Here is a 21,878-nt window from a genome sequence, read left to right on the forward strand (position 1 = left end):
GCATATTTAGTACAGAGAAAAACACTAAGTTACTGCTTTTAAATAGCTATTGTATGAACGGTTAGCTTCATTCACACACGCACACTCTCTCTCTCTCTCTCCCTCTCTCTCACACACACACACACACACACACACACACACACATCCCGCTGCTGAGGAGGAGAAACAACACCAAACAGTTAAAGGAACAGTCCAACATTTCATCTGTATGTTCAGCACAGAGAAGGGATCGGGTTGTTTAGCGTAGCTTAGCACAAAGTAGAAAAGGCAGTCTGCTAGCCTAGCTCGACTGTAGCTAAAATCACTGAATCTCATTTTTACACCTCTTCAAAAAAGAAGATAAAACTTATGGTGGATTCTTTCTTCATTTGATGGTGCTAACACTTTGCCCCTGCTTCCAGTCTTTGAGCTAAGCTAAGCTAACTTCACTCTGGACCACTTTCCCAATTATTATTCCCAAACATTGTTTCAGACAATACCTGAAACAACTTGCTGATTTTAATGCTGTAGGAGGAGAAATAAAGGACATAAAAGAGACGCCCAAACAGGACTCTCAGTTCTAAAGAATGTCAGAAACAGATGATTGGACGAGTTCAAACTTCAGTGGGAGGAGCCAAAGTTCATCTTCATACCATTTTTAGAGAAACTGAGCAACAAAGGCAAGACGTAACAGGAGGAAGGTTAGCATTCTGTTGCTAATGTATCCTCCCAGTTTCCAAGTTTTATCATCTTCTGTTAAAACCAAGCTTCTCAACCGTTTCACAATTATTACGTTGTTTGCATGTTTGTCAGTATATCCAAATATAAAGAGACTTTCAAAATAAAAGCATAATCTTCTTATCCCTTGCCAAAATGAGTTAAAATAGGTCAAAAGTTAAACATGTACAGTAATTTCTGGGCATTAAAGGAAGCAACTTTTTGACTTTCCCTTTTTCCCCATTGGCTCTCAGATCTGCACTTCTTGTTCATGATTGCGCTCTCGTCCTTTGGCTCCACCCACTGAGGTTAAACTCAACCAATCACATTTCTTTACTGACACCAGAGCAGCTCCACCTCATTATAACAGGCGACAGACAGACGTGAACAGGATGTGGACAGACAGACAGACAGGACGGGAGACGTCTCCGTGGCAACCCCATCCTCTCCTGGAGTCGGCTGGACGTCAACACCACTGCAGCATAGTGTTCTGGTCTTTAAATCTTCTCATGAGTAGGCACGGCATCCAATGATAACATTTATTTACACATTAAAATTCACATATTATAATAGTACCTTATTTTTCTTTTATAATTAACTCTACTTTCAGAGTGGAGATATATTTCAATATGGCAGGAGAACTCAGTCCTGAAGAGAAAGTAACAACAAAATAAATTGGCATTTATAACGTTTTGAAACAGGCAGAAGTGGAGGAAGGCGGGGCCAGGCAGCTGGTGACCGGGCCAGGTGGGTCCTTAAAAAAAGAAAAAAATGTTTTTTAAATTTTACTCTGTTCATTCACAACCAGCTTCAGGAACCCCCTCCTCCTCTCCCCTCCACAGGAAGTCATCAAATTATCGTCTTGTTTGGCTTTCACAGAAAGCGTCAAACCAGCTGTCTGGCTTCCTACGAGCCACTTGGCAGAGGAGGAAGAGAAAGAGGAGGAAGGACTCCATGTTTTACTTCCAGGCCACAGACGGAGGGAGGAGGAGGAGGGGGAGGAGGAGACGCACAGTTCAGCCCTCAGATGGGTCCTTTTTATCTCCCAACTTCTCCTCCTCTTCCTCCTCCTGATGAAGAGAGATGTACTGAGGCTGGGGAAGCCGATCAGGTCCAGGTCAGGTTGTCTGGTTCTGGGTTCAGGTGAGTCCGGTGATGGTGGGACGAAGAGGAGGAGGAAGAGGGCGGTCAGATCTTGATGTCCTGGGACTCCACCATCTTGGCGAGCGTCTTCTTCACTCTGAGGATGGTGAGGCGGGAGGCGGGGTTATGAGCCCAGCACTCTGACATCAGCTTCAGCATGGCCCGAAGGCACTGTGGAAACAACACAACACACACTGTTAGAGAGAGATCGTTCAGAGGGAAGGAGGCTGTTTGTGACTGATAAAGCATGACTAAATTGTGGTCTTCTTGTGGAGTTATTTGCATTCAGCAACACTGATAAAAAAAATCATCTCAACGAACCACATTTACACAAGACTCCCCATGAACACTATATTTTGGAGGATGGGGTTTTAAGTCCTGCGTCCCAGCTCTCTGTGATGTTTCGTTGCATTTTGGGTAAGATAGCAAAAACTGTGACCTAAAAGTTGATGATAAAATTCATCTTTGCCTTTATCCCAAGATCAATCCTCCAGGAGGCCTCATGCCTAATTGTGACTTAACACGGAGATTCAATTAGACTTTCAAATGTCTTTTACCTGACTGTTACTCGATTATCACACTGACTATTATAACATTGGGAAATATGTAAAATTACATAGTGCTTAAATAAATAGACAGTAAACTATTATAAGATCAATAGCTGCCCAGCCCGAACAGGCTCAAAAAGCAGACTATCCATTTCCATGTACATACAGTATGTGTGTGAGCGCTTATACATATAATATAGTCTACTTCATTCTTGACTTGGAACAGATTAACTGCTTAGCCACTTTATATTTAATCAAAGTTAAATAAATGATGATCAGGGGTTGTTCTTACACAGAGCAGTGCCTTGAGTTAATGCTAACTGCAATAGTACTAACATGCTGATGTTTAACATGTATAATGTTCCTTCAGTTCACATAAGTTATTAGCTGTAAATACAAAGTACAAAAGAGGCTGGTGTGAATGTCATTAGTCCTCCAGATTTTTTGTAATAAACCCAAGTATTTGAAATTAAAAAAATATTGACCTTATGATGGAGCTAGATGAAAAGTCAGAGGATCACCAAAGGTGTTATAATTCATCCTCAGGGGAGCATAAATGTCTGAACCACAAACTCTCTTTTTGCAAATGTAAGCTTGCTAACAAGTTTAAATGAGGCAGTAAACATGGCGGACATTAAACCTGCTTCCCATCATCACTGTTAGCATGTTAGCATTTAGCTCAGTAGAGCCTCCTGAACCGTTGTCGAGTCTCACCTCGTCACTGTTCCAGCGGTTGGACACTGTGGGCCGCAGTCCTTTAACACACACCACCTCCAGCATGTCTTCATAGGAGGGGTCAGAGGGCACCATCTCATAATACGGCAGCTGGTAGTCCTCCACGATACCTGAGCAGAGAGGGGACAACAAAAACTGAAGTTAACTCGCCTGAAAATACAAGATAGCAGTTTATTCACAGACCCGGAGGACATATGTATCTTCTGTCAAGAAAAAGGGAAATGTCAGAAAGTAAAACTAGAAATTGTTGGGCTGCAGTTTTTTTTTTTGCCCATTAACCTGCAGAGTACACATAATACTTAATCAACTGTTTGTTTGGTCTATAAGATGTGTAAAACATTTAATAGACCAAATTTAATTGACAATGAAAATACTCAAGCAGGTTTATTCCCTTTAAATCAATTCATCCTTTAGTTTGTGTAACTGTTAATATTATGGCTCTCATGTTAAGTTATTATTGATGCCATCATCTAGTTAAAATAATATACGTGTATGCGTTCAAACCTCCAGTGACGCAGCGTCGGGCCATCTCCCAGATGACGAGGCCGTAGCTGTACATGTCGGCCATGATGTAAGCCTGGAAGTGGTTCTTGTTGAGGCTCTCGTCCAGGACCTCGGGGGCCATGTAGCGCCTCGTCCCCACCCGAGTGCTCAGAGGGACGTCCACCTCGTTAGTGTCGCTATGACAACACAAGAAACAACATTAATCAGATGCTTAAGTCACTCTGAGGTCACTCTATTTAACACCATGACATCTTTAAAAACTTTTCCTAATGTTCACAGTCCTTCAAAGAAAGGTGTAATTTATCCATATTTGAAGCTAATTACAGACTTAAAGTGGCTGATAAATTTAAAGAAATGTATCATTATGACTTTAAAATTAAAATAAATTAATAAAATTGTATTAAAGCTTAAAGAGAGCCCACCTGTTGAACTTGACGGCGAGGCCGAGGTCGGCGATGCAGCAGGTGCCGTTCTTCTTGATCAGGATGTTTTTGCTCTTCAGGTCTCGGTGTGCGATGGCCGGTTTGCCCTGCGTGCCGTAGATCTCCGTGTGCAGGTGGCAGAGGCCGCAGGCGGCCGAGTACGCCAGCCGCAGCAGAGACTGCGTGTCCAGCGTGGTCAGCTTCAGGTAGTCGTACAGAGAGCCGTTCTCGTGGTAGTCGGTGATGAGGAAGAGCTGCGTGAAGGCGCCCGTGCCCTTAATGTCGGCTGCGATGAAACCTGCAGGAGGGAGGCGTGATTGACAGGTCAGATCTAAACTGATAAGAATGATAATGATAAAAACTGTAGCATGTACTCTCCACAACTTTATCAAGACAGAGAACTTAGAGATAAAATGACCCGTTTAACTAGAGCAACTCCAAAAAATGTGAAAGATTAAAAGGACCTTACAGATGTTTTATGTTTTAATTACATTTGCAACCGATTATTTTGACTTCACGCCTCCACACCGAGCTCACCGCCTCTCCTTCAAGTCCTCAAACACTGCATGATTACTGTTCAGAAAAAAAGAGTCCACAAAACAGAGTGGAAAGACGGCCCATGTGGTGCGATCATGAGCATTTACTAGAGTACAAACGCAACCGACTGTGTTTCGAGGGACAGCGGCAGCACAGCAGACTGATGCCTGATGGTTTTCCAGAGATGGGCTTGTGATAGAGCAATATGATACTCTAACTAGGCAACAACTCAATACCCACTCAAATAGCTGGATTGGGTAACAGAGACTGTTTTCAGCCGATGTATTTAAATCAATTTTATGATAACGTCTGCATCAATTTAAGTCGATATATTCATGTTTCATTTTTAACGTTTGTATCAAATTGTTTCTACACGATTTATTTCTGTCTGAAAATAAAAGGGATAAGGGATGCTCGCTTCTCAAACACACACACACACACACACACACACACACACACACACACACACACACACACACACACACACACACACACACACACACACCTTGTTCTCTCTCTAAGTGAATTATTGTCTTCAGTAAATCACAGCATCTTCCGCCTCCGTTTAACAGCGTGTCGTCATTGTGTCTCATCAGTCTGACAGACGACATGTGACCCTCTCTGTCATTAGTTTAAATCACCAACCAAATTAAAAATCAATCAGGGTATTGATCGATCCTGGAGTCCTGCAGTGTTCAAGCGTCTGTCACTCTGAGCTAATCATTCACACTTTCACTGACCTGTCAGGAGGAACTGTTACAGCAACTAAAACCTGTTGCAGTGTTCATGTGGATACCTGTTATTTATGGACATTAAGACATCCCTTTATAATCCTAATGTGCTTTCATTAAATAAACTCCAAAGTCTATTTTAAGTTTATGCTGGCTTTTCCAATGCGTAAAAAAATCCTGATTAATCTAGTTTCTACTTCATGTGTCAGCTTTTACAGAGTCTGTTAAAGGTGTGAGTGAGGTGAAGGATGGATGTGATCAGTACCGAGGATGTTTTCGTGTCTCATCAGGACGGTCTGGTAAATCTCGGTCTCTCTGAACCAGCTGGCCTCCTCTCGGGTGAAGAAGACTTTGACGGCCACCTTCTCTCCCCTCCAGCGGCCGAGCCACACCTCGCCGTACCGCCCCTTCCCGATCTGACGCACCATCTGGATCTGCTTGGCGATGGTCCGCTGCACCTGATCACGCAAATGAGAGGGGAGGGCTTATTACATTATATTCTTTTTAAAGTTTTATGAAGTTTATTTCTGTTTCTTGTAGCAAAATGTAAAAGAACAAAAGTATGTAACAATTGAGTTTGGAAAAGAAGGAGATGACTGTTAATGGGTTACATCTTATCTAAGTCTTAATGTTAGACAAACAGGAAACACTGAAAATGAACATATTTTCCTCTCATTTTGAATAGCTCAAAGTTTTCTCGCCCACATTTATTCTCACCACAGTGCATGTATGTATTAATATGTGTATAATTCATAGTATTAGGGTGTGTGCAGTGTGCTGCTCCTACCAGCAGGGGGAGCCCAGAGCCGCTGCCCGAGCTCTGTGATTGGTGGATGAGGTCTTTTAGTGACTCTCCAACAGGGATGAAGACTTCCTCCTCCTGATCCTTGTGATACCGCCGACGCTCAGTCTGCCACTTGTACCTGTTCAACACACACACAGACACACACACACACACGGAATTATATTACTTAATACAGAAAAACAACCACTTTAATCTGCTGTATCAGAACATGCAGTCACAACAGGTTAAAGGTGTTCATTTGGTTGCCTTTTAGTTCCTGTCTGTTTCCTGTTTATAATGACTCTTTACTACAAACCTAAAGCATTAAACGGGATTCATTGTAGTAAGTCGTTAATGGCAGCATGTTAATGGATAAATTAGAGGAATATTAATTTTCATCAGCCAAGTAAACAGCCTAACAGGACAATAATTACAGAGAAACACACTGAATTTAGTATGAAAGTACTAGGGCTAGGTGACATTACGCTAACTTTTATTGCGATTTAAAAAAATACAAGACAGGTGTGTCTTATTGTACATATGTAATTACAATCACACTTTGTAATATTTGGGACTTTTAAGTCTATTTTCCTCTAACAAAACAACCCCCCTCCTACGATTATCACTCTTGGTTCAGCGACTCTGACACCACATGAAAAAAACAGGTGAAGTCAGGTGGAGCGACACATGTCGCTACCATTTCTAACGAGGTTCAAATATATGTTTGATTAGCGTGATCATCCCAAACAAAAGCTCACACAATCTTTAGCTTCATCGCTTTAACAATACATCATGCAGCCCTGTTAAACACCACTTTAACACAGAAGACAACTGTGTGATTACGCTTTTCTCACTGCAGTTCAAAATGTTTTGTTTTTTCTTGTTATTATTGCTAAAATACAACTTTTGCTGAACATTAAGCTGTGGACTTCAAGCTGAACCCATTTTTAAAATGTATTAAATGTATTAAAAGTTTGTCAGACTGTGGCCATGCTACATTAACTGTTATCAGGTCCTGTTTGCAGTTTACCCATAAATGCACAACTATCACTGGATGACTTTGATAGTGAAGAAAACAGGATGATTCTCAGAGAAGCTCTGCGGTGAGGAGAAGCTTCAGATTATGAGAGGGGATGTAAGGTGCTGTGGAAAAGGTGATGTCCTACCTGTAGTAACAGACGACGGTGACACAGATCAGAGTGCAGCAGCAGACCATCATGGAGATGAGGAAGGCGAGCCAGTGGGGGCTTCCCTCTGCAACAGAAGAGAGCACAGTGGTTAACTCAGCTCTACATTCACCTGGTGAACACCTGAAGACTGAGCTTAAGGGTGAGTGTTACCAGAGGGAGCCTGCGGGGGGAGGGTGGGCTGCAGGTCTCTGTTGCAGAAGTCGGTGTCGCAGCACTCGATGGTTCTTCTGGTCTGAGCTTTGGGGGAGTCCTGTCAATCAAACCACATCGATCAGTTGAAGCTGTGTGTGAAAGTTTGATATGCGAGTGTGTTTTATGTGTGAGTGTGTGTTTGTTGTGTACCTTGCACTGGAAGTGTGAGCCTTCATACTTCATGCAGCCGGAGGTGAGGATGGCCTCACCGTGCTCATCCTCCTCAATGATGGCAAAACACTGACCGTTGGTCCTGAGGAGACACACAGAACACACAGATCATTAACATGTATCAATGGCAATGATTGGAAGTCTATGTAGCTGTTCAGATCAAATTCAGACTGGTACCTGAAAAGGTATTCAAACTATTTCATCCCTGAATACACGCAGTTCTTTAAGAGTACAATTAAAGCTTCTTTAAAGCATCCCCGAGAAGAGTGGGGAGATTAATTGATTATATAAATTTATTTAAAATCATGGTTCAGGTTTCTATCGGAGATTCACTGTCCTCCTCTGTGTGTCTCGACTCACTGGCAGGTGTTGTTGGTGGCGTCGTCAGGACAGTGTCCGGAGCAGTAGCAGCTGAGGAAACGAGCGGCATCCTCGGGCGCGATGGTCGAGTCCTCACCAGGTCGCCGTGCCTCAGGTTTCACCCCGGTCCCCTGCAGGACGTGGTCTGGGTTCTGACCTGCAGCTGGATGGAGAAACATGAACGGAGTCAGAACCAGATTTAAAGTTTCATCTGTGGCAGTGCGATTCTCTGCAGCTCAGTTTTATTAAAGGTGTTTTAAATGAACAGACTGAAGTCTTCAGACTTCACTGAATTTAAAGTTTGGTTTTTAGTCCAGGATTCGGGGACAGAGTGGAGCCTGAGGAACAGACTTCAGATTTATCAGAGTGACTCCTGCTGGAGGAGAAACATTCCTCCTCTATCAGCAGACACAGAGGTGGAGGAGGACAGAGCTCCATATAAGGAGCACAGGTTATTTATACTGACAGATAAAGTGTGTCGTCATAATCTTCACATTGTTTATAATTGTTTCATTATTTTATCTTTTACCCTAAATGCTTGGTGTTTTTTTTTTACAATAATTTAAACATTAGATTTATATATTGTCATTTTTATTCATGTTGTCGGCCATTGGTACTTTTTTATGTACATGATACTGTATATATATTCACATTCTTTATTTGTTCAGCTTTGTTATGTCTTTTTCTGTGTCAGTACATTTTGAGCACTGAAAACACTCAGGGTCAAATTATTTGTATATTCACAAACTTTAAATGATGTGATTCATTATGGTCAGAACAACAGACCTCACTGCAAACTAATATTTACTTCACTCTTTCAGATAACAGCTTCTCTGTCTTCTTGTATTCCTGGTTCACAGGGTGTTTCTCTTCTTCTTTTAAACACATCACATCATAAAAAAATATATAAATAGCAGTAAAATAATATAATTATACCAACAAACAGATGCTCCAGTAATCCCCATTGTGAGACAATAAATGATTTAAATCTTTCATTAATCTGCTGTTAGCTTTTTATTCTTTGCACTGTTTGTGTTAGAGCTGGTGTGTTTTTAAAAAATATGTTTTTCTCTTCACCAGGAAAGATTTAAGCAAGAGTGTTGGTGCTGTTACCAAAATGTTACTTTTCTTTTTAAAGACACAGCAAACTAAAGCCGGAACTCTCCATGTCAGAGGTCTGAACAGAGGAAGCTGCACAAAAACCTTCAAAATAAAACGTCTAAATCTTTTTGCAGATTCTTTCTTAAGACATATTCTTCAGGTGTCGGTGAAAAGGTTTTCAAAGGCTCTTCAAGAAGCCTTTTGGGGGTCTTTTATTTTCATTTATTAATAAATTTAATATGACAATTATTTATTTAATTTTAATAATCTTTATGAATTAATAAACCTTTAAAATTAAGGGTTCTACAGTCTCAGAGCAAAGTTGTTTCAACTTTGTCCAACTAGTCGTACAACAAAAACAAGATATTAAATAGAGTAAACAGAAAATCTGGCAATCTTGAGATATAAAAAAGCTGGTACGAGCAGAAGCAACTGATATTTGGTCAGTAAACTCATGAATTCAGCTTCATCAGAGGAGCGGAGAGATAAGAGCACAGAGAGGAGGAGACGTCTTAATCCCTCCCTCCTGCTGTCTTCTCCTGCAGCTCTGTTCACCTCTTATCAGTCCTCTCCTGTTCTGATCCCTCTCTCTTCCCTCCGTCCCTCCTGCAGGAGTAAACTCCCATGTTGTTGTTTACTGAACTCTCTCCTCCGCTCTCACTCCTTCCTTCCTTCTCTATCTCTAACATCTCCTTCTATCTCATCTCTTCTTTTCTTCTCTCTCTATCTTTCGGCAGCTCAGAGTTAAAACACTCAGAGGTGTGTAGACATGCATGCCGTCATGTCTGGACATGATCTACCTGCACACCTACACTTTGAGCTGCCTAGTCGCTGTGGTAACAGCCTGTCTGTCTGTCCTCTGTCAGAGTAGGACGTGGTCCTGTGGTTCAGTGGTTGTGTACAAGAGGATCTAACAGAGATCTGCTGTGACTCTGCAGACTGGAACGCAGACTCTGACTCATGTTTGACACGGAGTGAAAAACAGAAACCAGAAAGTCCTCTGAAGTCTCCTCGCTGTGACGTCGGCCTCACACTGAGCTGAGTCTGCACATTAAATCCTCCCCAACACTCAGAGCACAACCACACAGAGCTGCAGCCTCTCCACTCAGGTCCAGCCTTCACTTAGAACTACAATGCAGTTTCTTTAAACAAACAAGTGTGTAAACCTTAAGACAGGAAGTTATTGTTTCTATGTCTGAAAAGGAAAACTGAGCTCTTGTTGAACATTTGCTGCCGAGGACATTAAACTGTTTCTAAGTATATTACACAGTTTTTATCTCAGGAATTTACAACAGGTCTTGTTCCTTGATGTATGAAGAAAGTTACATTCTCATTTAAAAACCACATATGTATGAATGCCAATTTTCCAACCAGCGCTTGCCGATACATTCAGAGTGTGTGCCTGCAGGAAAAGTACTTTATTTTCAGCAAATTAAATATTGAAGAACTTGGATAGAAAAATGGATAAAAAATGAAAACCGAAATAATATTTGGAATTAGTTTGGTTTCAAACCAGACGCAACGTAAGACAACAGCAGAAGATGACAGACACCTCCGAATGCAGCCTCCAAATAAACTCTACGTCGAGATAATAAATTAAATGTGTACAACTGAACCTACAGTTTTGTCATAGTTCTTAAATGTATTAGTTGACGCTGCCTTTTAGCACTGATCAGACAGCAAACACTAAAGATGGTTAAATTGTAATTTAGTCACTACAAGAAATCATTGGAAATCAATGCAACATAACGTGCAGATTAAGGCCCAACTCCAACGACCAAATCTTATACTTGGACACTTTGTAAATATTAATCTGTAAAATGAAATTCAAAGTTGTATTCTCAATGAGGCAGACTGCTACTAAAGGCAAAATAAAAGTACAAATAAGGACCCCTTGGGGGGATGGATTGATCTATTCGTCCAATCGCACACACCGCCACTCTTCGAAATGGCCAAAAATACCCGGATGTCTTCATGTACTGATTCAGGCAAAATCTCCAGTACGCATTGGACCACTCTGCCTCGCATTCTGTATCCCACATTGCAAAGTGCGGGAACGTCACAACGGCATTTGAAATGGCAGACGGTAGCAGCATCCCTGAAGAGCAGAAGGGGGCGCTATAGTTAAAGAAGCAACTGTTGGCGGGCTATTGTTTTATTCCGCTTTCCAAGACTGGAAACTGGCGCCTGGCGTAGCATACTGCTAAATAAATGTGAACAGCTCCGTACAACATACTACTGCCGACTGTAGTATGTAGTATACAGTAGATAGTATGCCATTTCGAACACAGCCCTAGTATCCACAATGCTGATTATCAGGGACACACTGACCTCTGACCAACACAGGTGTTATTTCACAGCTTTAACCTAATGAAAAACTAAATATAGAAAAACTGATCATTGATCTCATAATCGTCTAGACTTAAGAAACCACACAGACAGTTCCTTGCTGTCCTGCCTCCCTCTCAGGCCGGGTCAGCTCTGATTGGCTGAAAAGTTATGAGCGAGGGAGGAAGCAGCTTAAAGTGTATGTGTGTGTGTGCGCGCTGAGGCTGGAAATGGCTGCTCTGCTTCTGTCTCCATCCACATGTGTGCTTAATTGTGCCAGCAGTCAGAGTGGAGACTGAGGTCTGGCAGAGAGGACGCTGGGTAATCAGACTCTCTCCATGTGCTCTTAAAGTAACAGCGCTGTTTTAGACCGACTGTTTATTTACATCCAGCAGCAGCAGAGCGATGAAACGCTCTGATCTCCTCAGTCACGTAAACATCTGAGCGGCTGGAGGAACGGTGAGCGATGATGACGGTGTGTTTGATGATGAGGCAGCCGGTGTGGTCTGCAGGAACGACGTTAGCTGCTCTGCTCTCATGTAGGGAAACTTTACGACTTTGTGTCCACTGCCACAGCTTTTTGGTGTATTAAATCAGGGGTCTCCAACCCTGCTCCTGGAGGGCTACCATCCTGCATGTTTCAGGTTTCTCCGTACTCTAACACTCCTGATTTGAATGATCTGCTCGTTATCAACCAACTGAAGTGTCTCAGGGGATTAACAATGAGCAGAACATTTGAATCAGGTGTAGCTCTCCAGGAGAAGGGTTGGAGACCCCCGTTTTAAATACTCAGATTTATCGGAAACAATCAGCAGATTAATTGATTAATTATTAATTGTTAGATGTGTCCTAAAAATCCAGCAATGAAGAAAACGCACACTGGATATAGAGACAATAAAGAAAGAACAAACTGGATAAGATAAATAAGAAAGTACATTTATGTGTATAGAGTAAGGAATGTGCGTGAGCTGCCTGTTAAAGCAGACCTACCTAACTAGTTAGCTACGCAGCTCTCATGCAGAGAAACTTTACGACTCAGTTTGTCCAAAATGACTCACTGACTGCAAATATTCAGAGTCATAAACTTGGTATGATAAATACATTGTGTATGCAAAGAGAAATCAAATTAAGGAACTAACAAAGAGCTCATTATCATCACAACATAAGTAGAAAGAAGAAGAATGTCCCCTTCTCTGTTCTTTTATATACTTGATTATAAATACTCAGGGTTTTAAAGTGCGAGTTAATGAGGTGGAGCTCATTTTGAACGATTTGTTTCCATTCTGGGTGAATCTGTTGACTAATCTTCCATAATCTCTCATTAATCGACTGTTTGTTTAGTGAAAATACTGATAAATGCTGCCACAATAAACCAGAGCATGTGTTTCATGCTGTGCGCTGACATAACATCGTTTCCCAGAGAGAATTGCTGAGAGGTGAGCCATCTCGCATCTTTACTATCTCTGCTAAGAGTTGCTGATGCATAACAGCGACCGGGAAGCGACAGGTAAACAAAACATAGCAAAATGGCGGCGGCCGATGCAACACCATCACGTCCTAAAACCGCTAAAGTCCGGGAGCATTTCACCATCAGAAAGCAGACCTTGTTTATCACGAGAGTGGGTAATGTGCGCGCGTAGTGGATTTGATTTATTTTTCTTATCAGCACTTTGTCTGTTTTTAGTTTTGAACAGAAAAAAACTTGGATTTTCTTTTTATATTTTGTATCAGTAGTAGTCAAAGTTTATTTATTGTCTTTATTGTTCGGTAGCACATGCTTAAAAGAACATCAAGCTACATTTAAAAGCTGATACCTGAATAAGAGCTGTTAAGTAATTGTACAATTTATTATCAGATTAGTCGATTAATTGTTTCAATAATCGATGACTCGTTGACGATCAAAATAGTCAGTTGCAGCCCTACTTTACAATGCTTGTTTTTGTCCAAGCTCTGAAAATCGTTTATAGGTATTTACAATAACTTACTTTTGAGAAACTGAAACCATGACATGTTTAACTTGGCTTGAAAAATGACATCATCCAAACACTCACTGATTATCTTTATAAATGACTAATGAACATTGAAAATAATCTACTTATGAGGTAAAGTTTGATATTCTGTGGGGAGGTGTAAACTTTACAATGTATCACATACTTTAAAGTTTATCAAATGTTTTGTTTGTAAAAATATTAGTGTAAAGTTACTAAAGCTGTAAATAAAAACAACAATCTACCCCGGAGGTGGAGCTCAGTAAAAGTAGAAAGACTCAGGTTAGCAAAGTAAGTATATTTAGAGAAACTCGTCCCTACAGTCTGAAGTACTGAGACTAAATGAACATCTCTGTGTGGCTAATGCGTGTTCTGGCTCCGCTGTGATGAAGTCTGAATTCTGCAGGGAATCACCAGCACATCCTGAGTGACGCCTGCTGCTGCAGAAACACTGCTGCTGCTCCTCCGAACAGAGACAAACAACAGAGGAGAGGAGGGAGGAGAGGGAGGTCAGATCAGCTGTCAGCCACAGAGACACCCCCAGAGGACGATCAGTGTCGCCTCCCTCCTCCGACCTTGGAAAGGTGGGATGAAAAGAGGAAAAGAGGGAGTAAACAAAGACAATGAGTGGCAAACTGCCTCTCACGGTGAACAGGTGAGGAGAACGACTCGTACCGCTGCTTTGATCGTAAAAACAGAACATGTGGAGATGTTTGAATAGAAAGAGTTAGGGAAACGTCTAAAAATACACTGGAGTTACCAAGAGTCATCATGCTAAATATGAGCAGATATCTGATTTTGTCCACCACACATGATTCTTATGAGCTCTGACAGTGAGAGCAGGACAGAGAGGAGAGGCTGCTTCTCTCTGGTTACGAGGCGTCATCACTTCTGCAGGTCGACAGGAGAGGACGACACATCCTGAACTCAATCTGCCTCCCGATACAACATCCTGCACGAGTTATGTCACCTCTCTAATGTCCCTCAGCACAGCACTTGCATGACCTGAACTCTGTCAGTTGCAGCACAAATCTCAAACTTTTCTATGGCTGTTAAACACTTCACACCGTTTGTGTGAAAGAGGGAAAAATAATTGTATGATCACATCCACAGCTTTAGAGTGATTTTAGGTTATTTAACAAGACTTTTTCTGAGGTATTAAAAAACAAAAAGCAAAGCAATGATACAAGAATTGGCGGCTATACTGAAGCCATCTTCCTGACGTCATGCTTTTATTTTGAAGGCCTCTTATTTCCTGCCATGCTGCTTAATTTTCCTGCCTCTTGAAAGCACTTGTTAAAAGTTAAATGCTTGACTTTTTTTCAAAGCCTCTACCGATACTAGATATCAAGAATACAAGTATAAAATCAGTTTGTAGGAGCAGAAAGACAAAAGTCTACTTACAGCCAGTTAAGTGAAAACCTTGGGTCTTAAGTGTGACACATTGTTTTATTTGTTACACTCACATGTCTTTAAAGGAGTGTGTAAATGATGTATTTGCATCTTTACAACAGCGAGCTTAGTGCTTTACTGTCTCATATTCCAGTCTTTATAAAAGAAAATTATCTCTAAATAAAAATGTAGGTTAACTATGCAAAATTAAGCTGACAACTTTTATCTCTGCCCTGAGTAGAGTCTGCAGGTATTCCTTCCATTGTGACGTCAAGCAGCCTGTTTTTAGCCTGTGAGGCAAAATACAGGGCGTTTTCTCATCTGGATTTTATCAGTATATGTCAACCTTGAAAAGGACAAATGTTTGGGTGCAGAAACACTTCCGTGCACAAATGTAAAATGTGTTTCTGTCTTGATTCCCTCACACACCTCAGCCCAGTTCTTCTCCTGTTTGTGCTCCACTTTTACAACCGAAACAATCTTTTCTTTAATCAAAGCAGGGCCAACAAAAACGCCGGCTCTCCCAGAGATGTTTATTCGACCGAGCCTGCGTTGCTATAGCGAGGGCAGGTTGTTGAAAACTTCCCGGTGAGGTAATTACCAACCGACGCTTGTTAAAATAGAGCAGAGCTGTGAGGTAAAGCTGCCTCAGGTAACACATGTATATGTATGTGTGAACACATTATTTAACATGTCCCATACTTCCTGTTGAACTGGTTGCACATTAAAAACAACAATATTACAATGTTTCAATTAAATTAACTTAAATCTAACGGTAAGAAAAGAGTGGAGCTTCTACTTTGAACAGCAGAAACAATACAAAGTTTTTAAGCTACATTATCCCTTTGAAGATGAATGTTACATAACTACATGTTTCAGTTTTCAGTCACCGTCTCTGGCTGCAGCGCCTTGCTAAAGAACGTGACAGTCACATTAATTTATTTAGATGTAAAAATAACTGTTCATTCACTTTATGAACATTAATGGCTCCAAAATGAAGCTAAATATATGTATAGATTAAACAGGAGAAATATTTTATACATTACTTAAAAAAGAAAGAAAGATTCAATGTTAATTATTTGTTATTTACAGCCCTCGCACTGACCTGGATTAAAACAAACAAACAAAAAAAGGTAAATGAACCAAGCAGTGAGAGTGCGGTGTGTTCAGGGACCGTCAGTCCTCACAGGCTGTGGCAGAAATAAATCCAGTGAGGGGAAACAAACACTGTATCAAAGGGTGAATAAGTCTCCAGAGGGACTGAAGGATATTTCCGGAGAACAATGGCTGTTTGGAGCTTTTAGCGCCGCTGGCAGCTCGTACGGTGCCATACAGGAAGCGGTTAATGTGCAGAGAGGAAGTAAGAGTGGCAACAATCAGTTCAACAGCTTCCTGCAGGGAGGAGTGACGGACGGGACGGAGAGAGTTTCTGAGGGCTGATACAGCAGCTGATAGTGGAGCGGACTTATATTATGTTGAATGGTCAGGAACTTTTGTGTTTCTTTGGAGGCTGCAGCTTTTTCTTCCTGAAACTCACTATAGAGCTCTGAGAAGCTGAGGGGAGCTGCAGATGATAATTAACTACCAGAGACAAATCATAGATGCATTAATACTTATAATAGGAGAGTCAAGCTACTGTGTGCAGAGAGCAGGGAAAGTAAGGTGATCAGATTTGAGTAGCATCTGAAAAAAACACTAAAAAAAGGTGAAGAGTAAAGCACAATTGATAAAATACAATATAAACTACTTAAAAAATGAATTTTATGCAATATTTTAATAGACAAATCCTCTTAATATTTGTTATACTTTACATCATGTTGTGCCAGTGAGGAATTATTTATATATTGAAAGCAGAACGTGTTTTTATAGTTGTAAATATTTGATAAAAATACAGATAAATGAAATACAGAAGAGCTGAAGCTGAAATCAGACAGAAGTCATGATGTGAATAAAAGAGTGGAACAGTAGTTTGATAAGACGGGAGGAATGAGTCTCGCCTTTCCCTTCCCAGATTACTGTGAGTGTGTGTGTATGTGTGTGTGTGTGTTATCAGAGAGTTTGAGTCAATCACAGTGAGGCTCGCCCTGCTCTTATCAGCCTGTTCTGTGTGTGTTTGTAGGTCAGTGATTGTCAGCTCAGACTGCGACCTCTCTCATGTTCAGAGCTGAAGTTTTATCACTCTGAACACATTTCACACTCTGATAACACCATCTAAAAATATGGATATTCACCTGTTCGCACTGTATGTAAAGATCACGAACACCAGCTTAATGTAAACTATCTGAACGAGTAAGTGGAGTAGAGATGAAGTTTTAACTCCCCTCTCTCCGCCACTCTGTTGAGCTCCCTGTGTGCAAGAGCAGGGCTGATCCCTACCTGTAGTGAAACACGAGGCAAAACAAACAATAACCTCACTCATCATGCAACTGCTGGTTTGTCAGTCCAAAAGTCTAAAACCTGAAGATTTTCAGGGTACAGAAAATCCTCACTATTTAATTACATCACGTCACGATCATGTAGGCTCAAACAGATGATGCTAGAACTCTAGGGTAATTTCTAAAGTCTCTGTCATTATCAGCCAATTGGCACTTAATCAGGGCTCGAACAAAAGGCTGCTGATACACATCTGTGTGTGCAGGGAGGAGGAGCTGATTACACAGGACGGGTATACAGACTTTTTATGTTAATGTCAGTCTGAAAGTTCTGCTTATCTCACTCAAAACAAAGTAAAGGGTTAATGAGTAACTCAGCAGCCCAAGAGCATTGACCAAATGAGTTTGACCAAATAAGGCTTTGGTTGTATGCGAACATCCGAATAAGGAGGAAAAGTGGCAGAACACAGTGACGTGTGACAGAACGGCATCGATCATTTAAACACATCATTCATCCAATAATCATCAATAGGGTGTCAATATCCAGCCAACATGATTATGAAAGGCGGTATGACTTTTAAGCACATTCTTTGTTTTACTATTTCTATTGACAAGCTTCTTATGAGCCAAAGTTGCACGTCAGATGACCCTGGTTGGGGCCCCGAGCCCAAGATTGGTGTAGGATGCTTTTTGTACCCTTTTTAACGAGGATCAAAAGAAGAGACATTTTGAACAGAATATCCGTCAGCTTAGGCGTGAAATAATAAAAAAGGCAGTCTTACCATCGGCTCTGAACGTGAGCAGAAGAGCGGCGGCCATGACAGCCAAACAGAGCGGTAGACCTGCCATCCTGCAGCAGGACTGCTCCAACACTGGACCTGAACTGGGCCCAGACGGGGCCGTGCTCTGGGGAGCCTCTGGGTCAGCTGTGTGTGTTGGACTTAGAGGAGAAACTCAAGCCCTGATAGAAAGCCTTTAATCCACAGCAGCAGCCCCGGAGGTGGAGAAGAAGGGTGGAGCAGGGTAGAGGTAAAGGCCTCAGAGAGAGAATGATCTGTTGGCTGGTTGAGGAGCAGCAGGGATGGAGCGGGGAGTCCACAGACTGGGGTTCAGGTGTGGAGGGTGGTATCACAATAGCAGGTCCTCTTCTGTCTCACGGGCTCTTTGGCTCCAAAACCCTGAAGAAGGAAAAGATACAGAAATAGATTATGATCAGCTGATGAGTGAAGGCTCGAGAGGATGTTGACTTATTCATATTCGTCATGTGCTTCTGGTTCCTGCTTTTTCTTTATATAAAGACATTTCTGGTTTTGTATAAATGCTTTATTACAGATTGTTACAAGAAATGTTACATTCATGGCAACTGGCACGTTAAGCTCTCCTGAAAAACATCTGCCCAAAAGTCACCTTCTTTACTAGCCCACGTCTCCTGTTTTACCTCTATCACACATTTTAAATGAAGTCCTGATTATTTAAAAATGGAAAATAAATGGTGAATCAAGTAGTTAAACATTACAAATCTGTTTCTCTGACGCTCTACAGCAAACACAGAAGTCAGGAGGGGCTGTGAGGCGAGCTGCGGCGAACGTCAGCTCAGCTTGCCTCTAGATACTCAGACTGTTTTGGCTTTGGATGGACGTACAAAGTACACTTCCTGCAGTAAGAAGATACACAACCAAGCTCTTAAAGGGACTGTTACGGGACTTGAAACAGGTAAACTCTGCTGGCTCTCCCTGCACAAGATTTTCATTTAAATAAATGTCTGTTAAGTCACTATCTATGGCAGAATGAGGTAACACAATGGTGATTGAGCCTATGGCCCACTGATGAAAGCCTTTGCATTTGCAGTATTATGGACTGGGTGTTTGGTGCGACTTTGGCGGAAAAAAATCACAATGATGGGTTTTCCATCACCCAGCAGTGGTTGGTCTGCCAAAAAGGGTAGGCGGAGCTAAGTGGCTGCCATCAGTGAGGAAAATCAAGAGTTACAACCGTACCAAAGGGAGCCAACTGTGGATGTCGTTTATTACCACAGGTGCGGCAAAAGAGATCGAAACTGAGATCCTCGAAATGACAACTTAAAAATAAGTACGTTACTGGAACCAGAGTCTTTGTACTCTTTTCTTGCTGCCTGTTTCTGCTCTTATTTTGATATTGTGGATACGTCCAAATAATCGTTGTATTGATGTCATTACAAGAACAGTCACAGTAGTGGATGAGTCCTCCTTGAAATAACGTAAATGAGAACACACTCTGGTTTTAAAACTTAATAATACAGAGGGTTTGGTTTGTTTGGCTCCGGCCCTCCCTCCTTACCCTCGTCTTCAGTGAGCTGTGACCCCGTGACCCCTCCCGGCCCGGCGCTGGCCTCCGACGGTCCGACTAACTACCGAATTATTTGTCCAGGGATGTTCTGCAATTACAGGCGCTGGCCCTGTGCAGCGCTAGCAACGGCATGTCGCAATTAGTGGGCGCCGAAAGGGATGGAGTGGGGAGTATGCTCGTGTGTGTTTGAGTGTGTGTGTATGTATGTGTGCGAGTGAATTAGCGGCAATGCCCGGCCGGTGTCTGTCACTTTTCATTTGCCCGGGGGGGACAAAGAGGTCCGACCTGTGACCCACTTTTCACACATCTCTGACTGAGGAGGTAAAGAACAAAGGCACACACGCACACACAGAACACAGAGCGAGTGTGTGCATGTGAGTGTTACTGCCAGTGTATTAGGGGGAGGGTGTATTATGTGCGATGGACAAAGTGTGTGTAAAAGAGTGCCAAGTTAAAGAATGAGAACTACACGGTGGTCCAGTACACACAGATTGCATTACTCGTCCCCGGCCCCGGCATCATTTTGCTTTTTTAAATAGAGAAATTAAACACATTCACCTCATTTTCATCAAGTAAAAAACTGCACGTTGTAAGATAAGCATCTCATCAATTCTGAGTCAATCCATGATTGTGTTAGTTTGGGTTTAAGAAGAATCACATGGTGCTTCTGTGAATCATAGGTGCACCGTACAGGTCAGGAATGTGCATGAGAAACAGACGGAATGAAAAAGAGGATCAGCGTGTGTATGTGTGTGTTTGCAGGGGCAGTAAGTGAATGAGTGAGATTGAGTGTGTGAGCGCCACATAAACACACACTTGTCTGAGTGTCGGCGTCACTGTGTCGATAACAGTAAGTGGAAATATCTTCACCTCGCTGCCACAACAAATCCTGAAGTTTGTTTGCGCCTCTTTGCTCCATTTAGAGACCGACGACAACAACAGCAGCAGCAGGGTGAGATAACACACACAAAGACACATTCAGACATCCAGACTGAGGGAGGGAGGGCAAGACGAGGCAGGTTCAGGAAGGGCCGTCTGTTGTGAGCCCCCAAGACAGGAAGCTGCCCCCCCATCACTCACACACACACACACCCACCCTAAATCACCCAACACATCCACTTCTCTTTGAAAACACAAGGTATGATGAATGCACGCACACACATAAATATCCAACTGCTGACTGATGTGAAGATTCAGTGTTATCACTCGGCAGCTCAAAAACACAACAAAGTCACACTGGAGGTTGAGACAGCGTAGAGTTCACTCCTGTTCATTCAAGAGGTTTAATACAGAAGAGGTTAAAAATCCTCTAACAGAGCAGGATTCTCCAAACACTCAGGGTGTCAGGTAACTTTCACTCCTCCTCTCCTCCTCCTCCTCCTCCTCCTCATGTTCAGACCCGTCTCTGATGCTTCGCTCTGCTTCACATTCAAACAACAAACTCCTTCTTCTTCCTCCAGCAGAAGCTAACGGAGAGCGATACAGAGATTTCTGTAATGCAGATACCAGCGTCTTGTTTCTGCAGACTCATGTTCTGCAGATATCGACTGCTACATTTACAACATTCATGGCTGGTTAGGCTGTCTGGAACACGTAGATCTGCTAATAATCAGGTGCCATGAGAGTTGAGGATACACTCAATACAGAAGAGTAGCTCATGTTAAGTGTTTCTGTTTTATGCTTTAAATGTCTGAAACTGAAAAAGATTTGTGTATCCTAAATTACCTGAAGACCCACTAGATTTATTTGAAGGTCCTTTTGGTTGGGAACCCAGGGTCTAAACAATCTGCAACTGCTTATAAGGTATCGTAATGGTCCCAATATAAGATGAACTTGATTATAAAATAATCATGGTGTTTTTTAGCCCGCTGAGAACGCGGTTAGCTGCGGGGCTATGTGGCGCTACGGTAGGCCCCTGATCTTTTTAGGCTGGCCGTTATCGGACATTAAACTCTGTGACATCAATTGTCTTAAAATTGACATCATTACTCCTCCTCAGTTGTTGATTAACTTGGCCGACTTTTGAGCCACTTGTTCAGACGATCACCGTGTCGCTCCATCTTTCATCCCCCTGGCACTGCAGTTGTGAGTGACGGCTAAACTCATATATTGGCCTTACAGAGTCCAGACCTCGAATATAAGACGACCCCACTTTTTCAGATGTATTTCAAGGGAAAAAATATATTATATATATATTATATTCAGACCAATACAGTAATCCAAACAACAATAATCTGCTACTCGAACATCAATACATCAGTATTAGCAATCTAATAACATCAGACAAATCAGATATAAGTGGCAGCTGTGGCTCAGTAGAGTCGGTCGTCTTTCAATCGGAAGGTCGGAGGTTCGACCC

The 21,878-nt window shown here is 42.0% G+C and overlaps 1 protein-coding gene across 1 annotated transcript in view; it reads right to left on the minus strand.

Annotated features, from left to right (window-relative positions):
* Window positions 1-116: 116 nt before the first annotated feature.
* The window catches only part of bmpr1aa (bone morphogenetic protein receptor, type IAa), a 53,011-nt gene continuing 31,249 nt past the window's right edge, over window positions 117-21,878 (minus strand). Inside the window, exons 3-13 of the mRNA XM_069659226.1 lie at window positions 17,977-18,372; window positions 8,014-8,176; window positions 7,633-7,735; window positions 7,441-7,540; window positions 7,267-7,354; window positions 6,104-6,239; window positions 5,582-5,774; window positions 4,049-4,346; window positions 3,627-3,802; window positions 3,102-3,232; window positions 117-2,010 (exon numbers count right to left, since the gene is read on the minus strand). Of these exons, the coding sequence (XP_069515327.1) occupies window positions 1,885-2,010; window positions 3,102-3,232; window positions 3,627-3,802; window positions 4,049-4,346; window positions 5,582-5,774; window positions 6,104-6,239; window positions 7,267-7,354; window positions 7,441-7,540; window positions 7,633-7,735; window positions 8,014-8,176; window positions 17,977-18,043 (1,581 nt within the window). The 5' untranslated portion in view covers window positions 18,044-18,372 and the 3' untranslated portion in view covers window positions 117-1,884. The remainder of the gene's footprint in view (window positions 2,011-3,101; window positions 3,233-3,626; window positions 3,803-4,048; window positions 4,347-5,581; window positions 5,775-6,103; window positions 6,240-7,266; window positions 7,355-7,440; window positions 7,541-7,632; window positions 7,736-8,013; window positions 8,177-17,976; window positions 18,373-21,878) is intronic.

This window comes from Semicossyphus pulcher, unplaced genomic scaffold (assembly GCF_022749685.1).
Source record: "Semicossyphus pulcher isolate SPU_LCO1_2020_fin unplaced genomic scaffold, fSemPul1.0.p SCAF_12, whole genome shotgun sequence".
Classification (NCBI taxonomy): domain Eukaryota; kingdom Metazoa; phylum Chordata; class Actinopteri; order Labriformes; family Labridae; genus Semicossyphus; species Semicossyphus pulcher.